This window comes from Podarcis erhardii (assembly GCF_964252035.2).
Source record: "Podarcis erhardii genome assembly, chromosome: 5".
Lineage (NCBI taxonomy): Eukaryota > Metazoa > Chordata > Lepidosauria > Squamata > Lacertidae > Podarcis > Podarcis erhardii.
This window is the reverse complement of record NC_138509.1, coordinates 30,496,798-30,508,993: the sequence shown is the minus strand read 5'-3', so window position 1 is coordinate 30,508,993 and position 12,196 is coordinate 30,496,798. Positions and strand designations below refer to the sequence as shown.

Genomic DNA, 12,196 nt, shown 5'->3' with positions numbered 1-12,196 from the left:
CTGTGGCCCGGGATCTCCAAGATGTTTTTATTTGAGGACCGTAAGGTCCTCCATGGGACATACTAGGAGAGGCGGTCCCGTAGGTACAAGGGTCCTAGGCCGTATAGGGCTTTTGTTGCTTCTTATACATGCAGTGGTGGCACCAGGGGGAAATTGGAGTGTGGCGACAGAAGGAGCAAAGTGTCTTTCTAGGTAGGCAAGTTGTGTCCCACATTTTAGGATCTCTGAAAGAAAAATAACAGTATATATTAATGACAGAGACCAGGCCAGGGTGGGAGGGAGGTAATCAAATGAGAGTTTGAGTTCCTTGTTGCGGGGTGCTTGCCTCCTCTGTTCCCCTAGTGCCAGGTATGCATGCATGCAAGTTGCGGTTGTTGTTGTTGTTGCAAAGCCCATACTGTGTCCTGGGTATGGAAACACCAGCCTAAATTCTTATTTCCCCAATTTCATCCAATTGTCCCCCCTGGATTAAGGTAAGGGAAAAATAAATGGTTATCAACAAACCCATTTGCAATATTTCAATGGCCCATTTGCAAATTAAGCCCTTGTCTAGAAGCACCCTGACTCTCAAAAGCCACAGAGCAAGGTTTGTCTGCTGCTTTCTCTTCAACCTTCCTTAAACCCACTCTTCAGCTGGAAAAGAAAAGACTGCGGGAGAGGCTTACAGATATCACTAACAAGAGAGTCCCTGCTGCCCTCAGGCTTGCAATCTAGAAGAAGAGCTCCATCTCTCCCCCCCCCCCATAAACTAAGCAGCTAGATGACAGTCAAGGGAAGAGCTTGATGAAATTGGTCTTTCAACAGAGCCAATAGCGATGGAGTAGCCACCAAATCTTGTAGCAGAAAGAGAAAACTTCTGGAGTTGTAGACTCAAGACCTTAATACTCCCTGAACCTTAATATTCCCTTAATCTGGAAGGTCACAATTGATTTCTATTTGGTCTTTAAAAAAAGAAATGAAGCAACACTCCTGCACTTACCCACATTCCTAAGAATGATTTCATCCTTAGTATTCTTGAAAACTGTTGCCTTGCTTTGCAGCATTCACTTGAAATCCCAGCTGCATTACTGAGGAAGGCAGAAGCTGAAACATTTAACTAAACAGTTCTAGGCATATCTCTGTTTTCACATAACTTGCCCGGAGGCAAGGCCTGTCTTTCCGTTTAGTCACTCTACAGCACCTACTTGCTTTAATTGCTTCTGCACTCTTGGCTTTTAACTACTGGTTCTCAGCATGGCCCAAGGCAGGTTGCTCCAGCAGCCCTGCCACCGCACAAATATATGGTAAAGTATTAGGAAGTGAACACGTGGGATGAAAAATTGGTAGCTATACAGTGGTACCTCAGTTTAAGAACAGCCCTGTTTATGAACTATTTGGTTTACGAACTCCGCATTACCGGAAGCAATGTCCTGGTTTGCGAACTTTACCTCTGTCTCAGAACGGAATCTGAAAGGTGGAAGGGCACCGGCGGCGGGAGACCTCATTAGGGAAATCGTGCCTCGGTTTAAGAACGGCTTTGGTTTAAGAACGGACTTCCGGAACGGATTAAGTTTGTAAACTGAGGTACAACTGTACTGGCAGCACTGAACACTATTGCCATTTATTTGATCCTGCACAGTGTAAATAATTATGGAGTCATGGGAGTTTATCGCATCAATAGCTGCAATGTTGCAACATGTTCACTGGCATGCATCTGCATTAAAACCAGGGCATATCAATCCCCAAATGTTGCTCCTCCAGAGATGACCTGTTTATTGAGCACTTGTCCTGATTTGCTTCCACGAATTTTGCACTCAGGTTATCCAATATCCACTCATTATCGAACATTTGTCCTGATTTGTTTGTTGAGAGGTTGTGCAACTTCCCATCATACAATTCTTACTCCAAACCATCTCTCTCTCTCTCTGTGTGTGTGTGTGTGTGTGTGTGTGTGTGTGTGTGTGTGTTTAAGTGGATTTGTTGCACCAGAGTGCACTCATGTTCTCTGGCCTTAGTTGGAGGCATTTTTTTCAGAACCTCAGTCATGTTCGCTGGCCCCAGTCTCCTTTCTTTCTCAGAGGAAGACTTGGAAAAGGAGAATGCATCACGTGGGAATCCATCATTCTCCATTCTAGGACTTTCTAGTCCAGAGGATGTGTCGTTACTCAACTTCTCAGGCTCAAAGGGCACCCCCTGCTGCAATACTTACTGCCCCTTCCCTGACTGCAGGAGGCAGCTTCTGCAGAATCAAGCAATGGTCCTTTAAGAAACACAGATAGCTCATCGGAAGTGGCAGGCTTAACATCAGGCCTAGACCAACCAGCCTTCACAAGACCTCAGCATGCTACTGAGGCGGCGCCTGCCATAGTGTTCTTTCCAAGGTGTTGACAGTCTGCTTTTTGCTATGTCTGTTTTGATCCTGAATAACCTGCCTTGACCCTTGCTTTACTGTATATGACCCTGCATTTCCAGTAAGTGCCAATTCTCCAACCCATCGTCCCCTGGGAGCCTTAAGGTGAGCCAGGAGAGATTGTTCCCAGGACAATAAGATAATGAAGGGATCAATAGCTAAGGGCATAATAGAAAATATGTAAGAAATCAATAATAATGACAAATGTTGTTTGCAACAAAATGTTGCCCTTCGGAATTCTCTCTGCCAAGATATTCCATCCCATCCTTTGCCCACAGTAGACACTCAGCATTCTCATTCCACATGGGATGGTTTTGCTTGGTTTGCGGGTCTGGGTGTGCAAACATTGATGTTCCTCCAGGCCTTCTAACACCTCCCTATTATGCGCGGATAGTGCTGTTTTTACTTCAAAAGGGTAGGGCTTTGGAAAATGAGTTTATTAATATAGATGGTTGTGTGATTATTATTTATTTATATCCTAGCCTCTGCCTTTATGCATTTAAGTGACTGTCCTAGTGGTCATAAGCATTTCTTTTATTATTATTATTAATTATATTTGTATACTGCCCTTCATCCGTAGATCTCAGGGCGGTTTGAAGCATAAAAATACAAGATAAAAACACAAAATACATAATAAAAACAAAATAAAGCAATACCCCCTCCCCCACCCCTCACACTACTCATCTAATTAACAACCCCCATCTTTCTTCTCCCCCTAATAAAGAAAACTTCTTGAGACAATGCCTTCTTTTCATTTCTAGCAATTCTGTTCTTCATCCTTTCCAATCTAGCTTTTGCTCCTTTCATTTAACGGAGGCTGCTCCAACTCATCTTTCCAATGAACTCCACGCAGCAAAATCTAACCATCTTTTCTTCGTGGATCTTCTTCTTCTGACTCTTCTTTGAGCCTTTGATGCAGCTGACTGCTCACTTCTTATTTCGCTTTCTTAGCTTTGGCTCCTATTGTTTTCTCATGGCTTTCATCATGGCTGTCTCATCACTCCCTTAAGGTTTCTCTCGGTGGCTTCATTTCTTCATCTTCCTGCTTTTTGTAGGAGTACATCAGGAATCAGTTCTTTTATTTGGTCCCATTGGATAAGCCCTTACTGGCCTTGTCCCCTCCAGATGTTGTACTGAGTGGGACTGCTGGGAGGGGTAGTCCAAAACACTTGGAGGCACCAGGTTGGTTAAGGCTGCATTTATACATTCATTTGGTTGTTGGGATAGGAGTGTGTCAAATCTCCCTGAAGGTTCCATGTAGAAAGATCAATGCAATTATCATCACCATCACCACCAAGATAGTATATTTATGCTGTTCTTTTCCTGATCTTCCTTCCCATTCTTTACAGCTTACTGCTTTTTTATTATTATTGCTTCTTGGCCATTTTCAAAATCACTCACATTTGTTCCTGATAATGCTACTGCTTGTTCTTCTCCTCAGCTTTGAAATCTTGGAATACTTTTTGATTCTACCTGCATAGTCATCTCATTTTTCATTACTACAGTGGTACCTCGGGTTACAGATGCTTCAAGTTACAGACGCTTCAGGTTACAGACTTCACTAACCCAGAAATAGTACCTTGGGTTAAGAACTCTGCTTCAGGATGAGAACAAAAATCGCACGGCTGCGGCAACAGCAGTGGGAAGCCCCATTAGCTAAAGTGGTACCTCAGGTTAAGAACAGTTTCAGGTTAAGAACGGACCTCCAGAACGAATTAAGTTCTTAACCCGAGGTACCACTGTATATCTAACACTGGCTCTGTTCTTTCTCTACATTACCAAAATTCATCTCAGTCTCCTGGTATTTCTAGCGCTGGTTTTTGCAGAATACTTCCAGTGCTGAAAATATGGAATATGTGCCAGCGCATCTCCTTGTGAAGACCATTTCTCAATGGCAGTGCCACCGCTGAGAAGGCCCTCTTTCATGTTGTCACCTACCTCACTTCATAAATATTTTTTAAAGCAAGTTTTGTTTATTGAGTTTTCAGATATAGCAACATGCAAACAAAAGAAACAAAGAGCAGCAGCTATTTGCAGCACAATATTGCACTTCGGATAAAATGGAGTAGAAGGTTTGTTATACTTTTGCAGACATCGTGACGAAACGTCCACGAAAGGATGTTTTAGAAGTGAAAGTCATGTAAGGGAGCCTCAGCAACTGTTTTGAGGGAATCCCTGGGTAGGAGCTCCTCCACACACACACACACACATGCTTTGAAATTTAAGAATGTATCATGCCTTTAGAAACAGTTCTTGGAATCTCAGCCCTGCCTTCCTCTTTGGTAAAGCTGGTAGTACCTTGGAGCAGTGTGTGGAAAAGATTAAGATTAAGATTCTACACTGCTCAGTGGTTCTACTAACTGTGGAACTTAAATCATTGGATAGTGAGTTAGAGTAAGTGGTGGTGATACCCTTGTTTGTAAGAGCACTGTTCCATTTGTGTTCCAACTGGGACTGACAGCCAAGCTCAGAGAAAATCCTGCCAGCAAGTCCTTCACAAGCTGGGAGCATGTGCAAAGAGAAGGAAGAGGGGAAACACACTGGGTGTCTGACAGCAGAACGACTTCATTTCCCTCTACGTGAAGTTCGAGAGGATTAAATGAGCAAATTCTCTGGTTTCCGTCCCTCCCCACCACCAGAGATCTAAAGGTGCCTGAAACCAAGCCGCTCTGATTCTGACATGAATATCAAATGCACATTAGCCCTTGAAGTGATTGAAATTATCAGTCATTCAATCAATCACAGCCAGCTGTTTATTTTTCAAATGCTAGCTGTCCTCAGCTGCTGTTGTCCTGAATCCTGATGCAAACATTCTTATCAGGGATGGTGATGTACACAAATATATATTTATTGGTAGCAGAGTTGTGTTACTGTTACTCCACAGGATTAAACCAGATTGTCAAAGCACAACAAGTATTTTGATTCAAGAAAACTCAAGCTCAAAATAAAGTATCGGCAGTGGAGTTTGCTCTCTTGATAACCTTTCAATCTTAGCTGCATCCTAATAAGATCTGACTTCCAAGTGGCAGCAATTTATTGACCAAAGAGTTGGTGAAGATCATTGTTGCTACAAGATTTGTCTGACTTTCTCTCTCGTCCCTGACATAAGATTGGAGGGGGGAGTAAGAAAGAAGCAGCAAAGGGGTTTAATTGAGGCTAAATACCTCCTTCCCATAGCTGCTCTTTGGACGGTGTAATCCCATCTGTCTAAAGACCACACTTGAAAAGGTCATTTCCTTCTAGTTGATTTTGTACATGGGTGATTTTTAAGTAGCTGTCACATTCTGCACTTTTGACCAAAAGGAATTTTCTCTTTCAACTGGAAGGGGGTGGGGGTGGAATATGATGATGGTGATGAATTGTCTCACAGTGGTACTTAAGGAGCTGAAATGAAGGAGCAAGTATGATTGCATGTGTGTGAGAGAGAGAGACTGTCTAAGATGGTCCATTTTTTCAGCCTTAGCTTGTTGATTTTTAATAAAGAAATGAAACTCGTGTTGTAGATTTTCCATTAGGGGACAATAAGCTTTCATAGAGGGAGTTACTGAATTAGAACTAATATTAAGCATGATACCAGCATCCTTGGAAATACCACCACTAATAAGTTTCTCTCCAGCTCTCATTTGCTGACATTCTAGGTGCCATTTTGTTCACTGAGCCAATAACTTTAACTACGCTTAAGTATATCATAAAGGAGACATATTCATTTGTGTTGGACACTGTTGATTTACAAACTTCTTCATCCCAGAGCCACTGCTAGAATTTCCTGTCTGGTGGCATAGATTAATAAGAGAGAGAGGACTGAATGCTTGCTGGAAATCCACCCCCTTGGAATCCTTACACCAAATGTTAAGGTCTCAGTTCTACTTCTCTGTATGTTCAAAGGCTGAAGTACTTTGTCTCTCACCAACACAGTGCTATCTATGAAACTATATCCAGTGTTGTTTGTGCACAAGGGCTCTGGAATAGCTTGCAGAGACTTAAAAGGGTTTTATAGGAAAATGTAGCTTTCTAGTAGCTTGGATGGCACCTTGTAGGCCTTCTTCTGACAACTCCTGCAGTCCAGCTGGTGCTAAACATATTGCTCTGCTTTCCTTTGGGCTTCATCAGTGAAGCTAAAGTTGTCTTGTCGTCTGGGCAGCCTAGGACCTCCATACACACAGCACTAGGACTGCACCCCAGAGAAGTCACTTCAGTACTGCTAATGCCGCAAAAACAATGTGGGCGGCAGCAGTTACGACTTTCCGGTCTCTGCAGCCACAGCAGGCGCTGTGATTCCCTAGTGGTTTGACTTCGCCCCCTAGCGGTGCACTTCATTATTGACAGATTCCAACAAGTGGCTTGAAGGTGATATTTCAAAGACCTCATTGCCCACAGCTGCAGATATTACAGGGCCATTCCTTTCTACAATGAAATGGGTCCTTTTTGTGGCCCTAGCACTACCATGATAATTTCAGTTTTGTAGGTATTATAGCAGAGCTAAAACTGACACCCATAAAGCATGACTAGGGTTGCTGATTCTGAAAGAGACATGTATACATTTTGGTGTAACTGTGTTGCAGGTACCTGAAATTAATAATGAAAAAGTCTCCACAGACACACTTAAAGCAGGTTGTTGTTGTTTTGTTTTTAATTAAAGGTTGGTTGCTTGTCCACTTGATAAAAGGAAGAAAATACAGGGCATTTCCTCTCTGTCCCAGCAGTACTTAGTACGCCCTTTCTCTCCAGCAACCAGTAGATATTCTTTCATTTTGGTTACATACTCAAGCTGGTATCTCAGTAACCTCCTTATATGCTTAAAATGCTTCAGCACGCACCTAAGGGCTTTTGTAGTTTTCAGCTATGGCTACAGCTATTGAATGGCTCTCCCTGCTTTTGAGAGTGAAGTATTCAAATGAATACATTCACACACACACCCATCTTCTCGCAGCAGAGAAGGCCGCTACCAAATCGCCTTATTCTCCAGTAAGCAAGACTAGAATTTCTCATATACACTTTGCTTAGATATGGTCGTAGAAATGTATTCCAAGTGGGGATTTAGCATCCTTACTTAGATGGATTTTAGGTGTTACTCTCTTCCTCCTCCAAGGATGTGCAGAAAAAGGTGAAGCTCCATGCAGTTGGAGCTATCCATGATGGATCTATTTTATAGTGTAGGGAGAACAATGCACAGTATTGGGCATTACAGAAATCATGAGTGATGAAAAGCCTGATTAAAGACCACCTGCTCCAAGACAAAAATAGCAGAGGATTGCAATTTAATTATAGTATGATGGGCATCACTGGCATGTGAAATTACATAAAATATCAACTTTAATAGCAAATACATCAGTCAAAGTTTAAGGGCTAGGGTAGCAGTTCCCTCTATATAAAAATGTGGCAATTTTTTATTCTTCTTCAGTTATAGCTTCAGTTATCTCTTCTCTTTTAGACTAGGCCTTTTTCTTGAGTAACATTCAGAAAGTCTATGCTTAAATATAAAGCTGATTTATTTGTCTTCGTATATAATTTTTTTAAAATATTATGCAAATTGTATATATTGGTTTGAGATGAATTGAAAAGTAAAGTATCTTTATATTAATAAAGATTACAGTCTTTCTCTTAAAAACAGAAGATATTATATTTTTATTAAGCTTTACATTTTGGAATATTTAAAATACATGTATTCTTCACCTCAGATAACTGATTATAAGGTGGGGGGGCGAAATTACTAGTAAAAAATTCAGTCATTTAATATTTTGAATAATAGCTGACTAGCTAGAAACTAGGAATGATTTGATATTTCATTACAGTATTTTAAGTCCTCCCTAGAACTGTTTTTCTTTCTCTAATAATGTTAATTTGATTGCAGAGCCACAATTGGGAAATCAGGTTTCTTTGGTCCCTCTGGAAAAAAATACATGCTGGAAAGTAAAATTTTAATGGGTAGGAAAATACACACACACACACACACACACACACACACACACTTGTATACAAGCTTAACTAAACTAAGAAGGGGTGAGGGAAGCAAATAGCAAAGCTAGTGATAAATTGGGAGAGCATGCAAGGCAGGAGACTAATTCAGCCCGAACACTTTATGTTACACAGTGATCCAAGGATCTGGTTTTGTTTTGTTTTTTTAAAATATTTTTTTATTAAGTTTTAAAAATAACAACAAACAAGAAAATAAAAACAAATACATAAAAATACAAAGTTATAAAATACATAAGAAAGAAAAATAGTTTCAAAAAAGAAAAGAAAAAACACATTTAAAGAGAAGAAAACACAAAAGTCCCTCTTTTTACTTCTCATCTTTGATTCACTTATTTTCTTGACTTCCTCACATCTCCCTTTTTTGTATCCCTGTTAAAAATTAATTCAGCAAATTCATATCCAATTAATTTATCTAAATTATCCAGCCAATCTTATTTTTAACCTCGTTGCTAGAACCCCTTCAATTCATTTCAATGCCATTAGCATTCAAAAATTTTACAATATTTCTGTAAGTAAATTTTAAATTTCTTCCAATCTTCTTCCACCAACTCTTCTCCCTGGTCTCGGATTCTGCCAGTCATTTCCGCCATTTCCATATATTCCATTACTTGCATCTGCCATTCTTCCAGGGTGGGTAGATCTTGTGTCCCAAGGATTTGGTTTTGAATCCTGTAAAAATAAAGTCCCATCCTAACAGGGCGTGTATGAAGTTTTCCGCTGAAAGTTTCCTTTCTGGATATCCTTTTAAAAGAAAAAATACCCTCCATTGTGGATCAGATTACTGGAGAATGAGGGACATGGTTTGGCGAAATTAAATATTTAATTAAACCATCTAATTGTCAACATTTTGCCACTGCAAACTTTTGTTTCTGAAAGGTTTTATGCCTACTGTCAGAAAAATTAATCCCCACAAATGCTATGCTGAATGGAAACATTTTTATTTAATGACCACATTTTTTGCCAGTGAATTCTATACATTCCCTTTCACTGTTTCTCCTGGTCGCCTTGTCACTTTTGTGACAAGAAGAAAAGAAAAGAATGAAACATCAAAGATAGAAAGTACACAAATCTCTAAGTCGAGCCTAGAATGATGAAAGCATGGTGCCTTTGTCTCCCTACAGTGTATCCAGTCCAGATACAGTCACAATGCGTTCTAAGGATGTTTTCACACATTGTCAGGCTTATGTGCAGATGTTCTTCATTTGAAGCAATGTGTGTGCAGTGGAAACTCTCTTTTTTTTTGTGGAGTGTAGAAATATTGCTCCTCCAGCCTGTGCGTCCATTGTGAGAGAACCCAGCATATACAAGCTACAATCGGCAATGTTGTTAAATGCCTAACTTTCTGTACTGCGACGTTAGCTAGAGGCCAGTCTATTACTTTTTATCTCTTCAAGCTTTAAGGCACTATTGACAATGGGATTTCTGAAGTATTGGCTTCTACTATTACATATTTTGTTGTGCTCTTGAAACAGGTGTGGGTATCAAGATGGAGTCTGAACTATAAAAATAGAATAATGTTCTGAATGCGGATAACATAGAATCTGTAAAGGTTTGTGTATGCTCTTCGCAATAAGCACCCTCTGCTCACTCAGAGAGATATTTACAGTTCTTTATTTTACATATGTACAAGCAGCACAGTACAACTTATGCATCTGAATCGTCTGGTTCATATTTGGGGAGTGGTCTTCTCCTGCTTCTCCTCCAACAGAAGAGGCAGGCAAGCCTCATGGGACGTCTCTGATCCTTGCACAGGAATAGGCTCTCCGTCTGTCCCTGAGCTCCCTGTGCGGTGCTGCTTCAGCATTGGAGAGCCTTGACACCTCCTGGCTCCCTCCAGCTCTCTCCCCCTCTCCCCCTTCCGTCATTTCTTGACCGTCACCTTCTGACTGTTCCCGTTCTGACTCATCTCCTCCCCCCAGCTCAAAGGCGTTCCTTGGCAGTCCCATGACAGAATCATAGAATCATAGAATTGTACAGTTGGAAGAGGCCCGGAGGGTTAGCTAATTGTTCAACCTGCTGCAATGGAGGAATCTCAACTAAAGTATCCATGTCAAATGGCCATTCAACTTCTGCTTAAAAACCTCCAGGAAGGAGAGTCCACCACCTTCTGAGGGAGTCTATTCCACTGTCAACAGTTCATTAGTACATTTCCGAGCACAATTCAAAGTGTTGGTGTTGACCTTTAAAGCCCTAAATGGCCTCGGTCCTGTATACCTGAAGGAGCATCTCCACCCCCATGAGATCCAGCGCCAAGGGCCTTCTGGTGGTTCCCTCATTGCGAGAAGTGAGGTTACAGGGAACCAGACAGAGGGCCTTCTCGGTAGTGGCGTCTGCCCTGTGCAACGCCCTCCCTTCAGATATGAAGGAAATAAGCAGCTATCTTATCTTTAAAAGACATCTGAAGGCAGCCCTGTTTAGGGAAGTTTTAAATAGTTAATGCTGTGTTCTTTTTAACACTCGATTGGAAGCCGCCCAGAGTGGCTGGGGAAACTCAGCTAGATGGGCGGGGTATAAATAAAAAATTATTATTATTGTTATTATTGTTATTATTGTTATTATTATTATTAATTTCATAAGAAAGTTCTTCCTGATGTTTAGTCGGAACTCAACTTTATTCCGATAGCTCAATCTTCAAGACAGATTCCCTATCTCCCCGTGACTTTGGAAACAGGTGTAGAGGGTCATCTGTTATTGCAGCTTGAAATGCAGAATTGTTTCCTCAATGTTCATTCCATGTTTTGTTCTGGTGGCTCAGTGTTCATATTGTGTCAAAGCTTGTATTATATTAACAAAATAAAATGGGGTGCTGAACGAAACAGTAGTTAAAAACTAAATGTGTCGCTTTTTTCCTTCCAATATATGAGACTGCTCTGTGTTTTGAGGTGTTTTGCATCATGCTTCATCATAACATTATTGCTGCTAGGTTAGATGTTTATGTTGTGTGCTGTTTTTTCTCTTTTATCTTTGTAGGATGAAAATGACAACCCACCCACGTTCAGCAAGCCTTCCTATGTCATCACAGTCATGGAGGATATTATGGCAGGTTTGTGAGCTGCTCCTGTCATTTCTGACACTGCCTTGTTTCTCTAAGCAATAGTTAAGACTAATCATAGTTCTGAGCCCTGACATAACAGCAAACACGGTTCGTTGAAAACAAGTGGAAACTTCCAATCTCCTCTTTGTAACCACACCATAAACTAGATCATCATTTAGTGCTATGTTCACACCAAGTCAAGCTGTTCCTTAGAATACAGCTCAAGCCATAAAATTCTATCTTTCTGGGAGCCATGTGCCCTACCTGTCTCTCTGCTTGCTGCATTCCTTGGCTACTTGAATGAAAATCACTTTTCATGTACAAATCTTGAACCGGAAATTAAAATAAGGCTGCAAACCTAAGCTTGTTTACTTGAAAGTCAGCTCCAGCAAAACCAATAGGACTTACTGTATTTTTCGCTCTATTGGATGCACCGGACCACAGGACACACCTAGTTTTTAGAGGGGAAAACCAAGGGGGGGAAATTATTCCCCAGCCCCAAAGAGCAACGGACATGCTGTGCGCAGCCTGTCCGCTTCTCCCAGAGCTTCTCGGGGCTGCGGGGGAAGCCCAGGTTCCCCCCCCCCCAGCCCCAAAGAGCAAAGAAGCCAAGACAGCGAGCGGGATCCATAGCCGCGCAACCTCTCCAGCCAAGAGCTAAACCTCTCCAGCACAGCCGGAGGGGCGCGCAAGGCTAAAGAGGAAGCCAGGGCAGCGAGCGGCATGGATCACGCTTGCTGCCCTGGCTTCCTCTTTAGCCTTTTGCAGCCTCCCCCCCCCCCCGGAGGGCGCAGAAG

General features: G+C 41.6%; 1 protein-coding gene across 1 annotated transcript in view; it reads left to right on the top strand.

Annotated features, from left to right (window-relative positions):
- CDH23 (cadherin related 23) overlaps window positions 1-12,196 on the top strand; it is a 383,781-nt gene that overhangs the window by 230,406 nt on the left and 141,179 nt on the right. Inside the window, exon 18 of the mRNA XM_081861783.1 lies at window positions 11,336-11,408. Within this exon, the coding sequence (XP_081717909.1) occupies window positions 11,336-11,408 (73 nt within the window). The remainder of the gene's footprint in view (window positions 1-11,335; window positions 11,409-12,196) is intronic.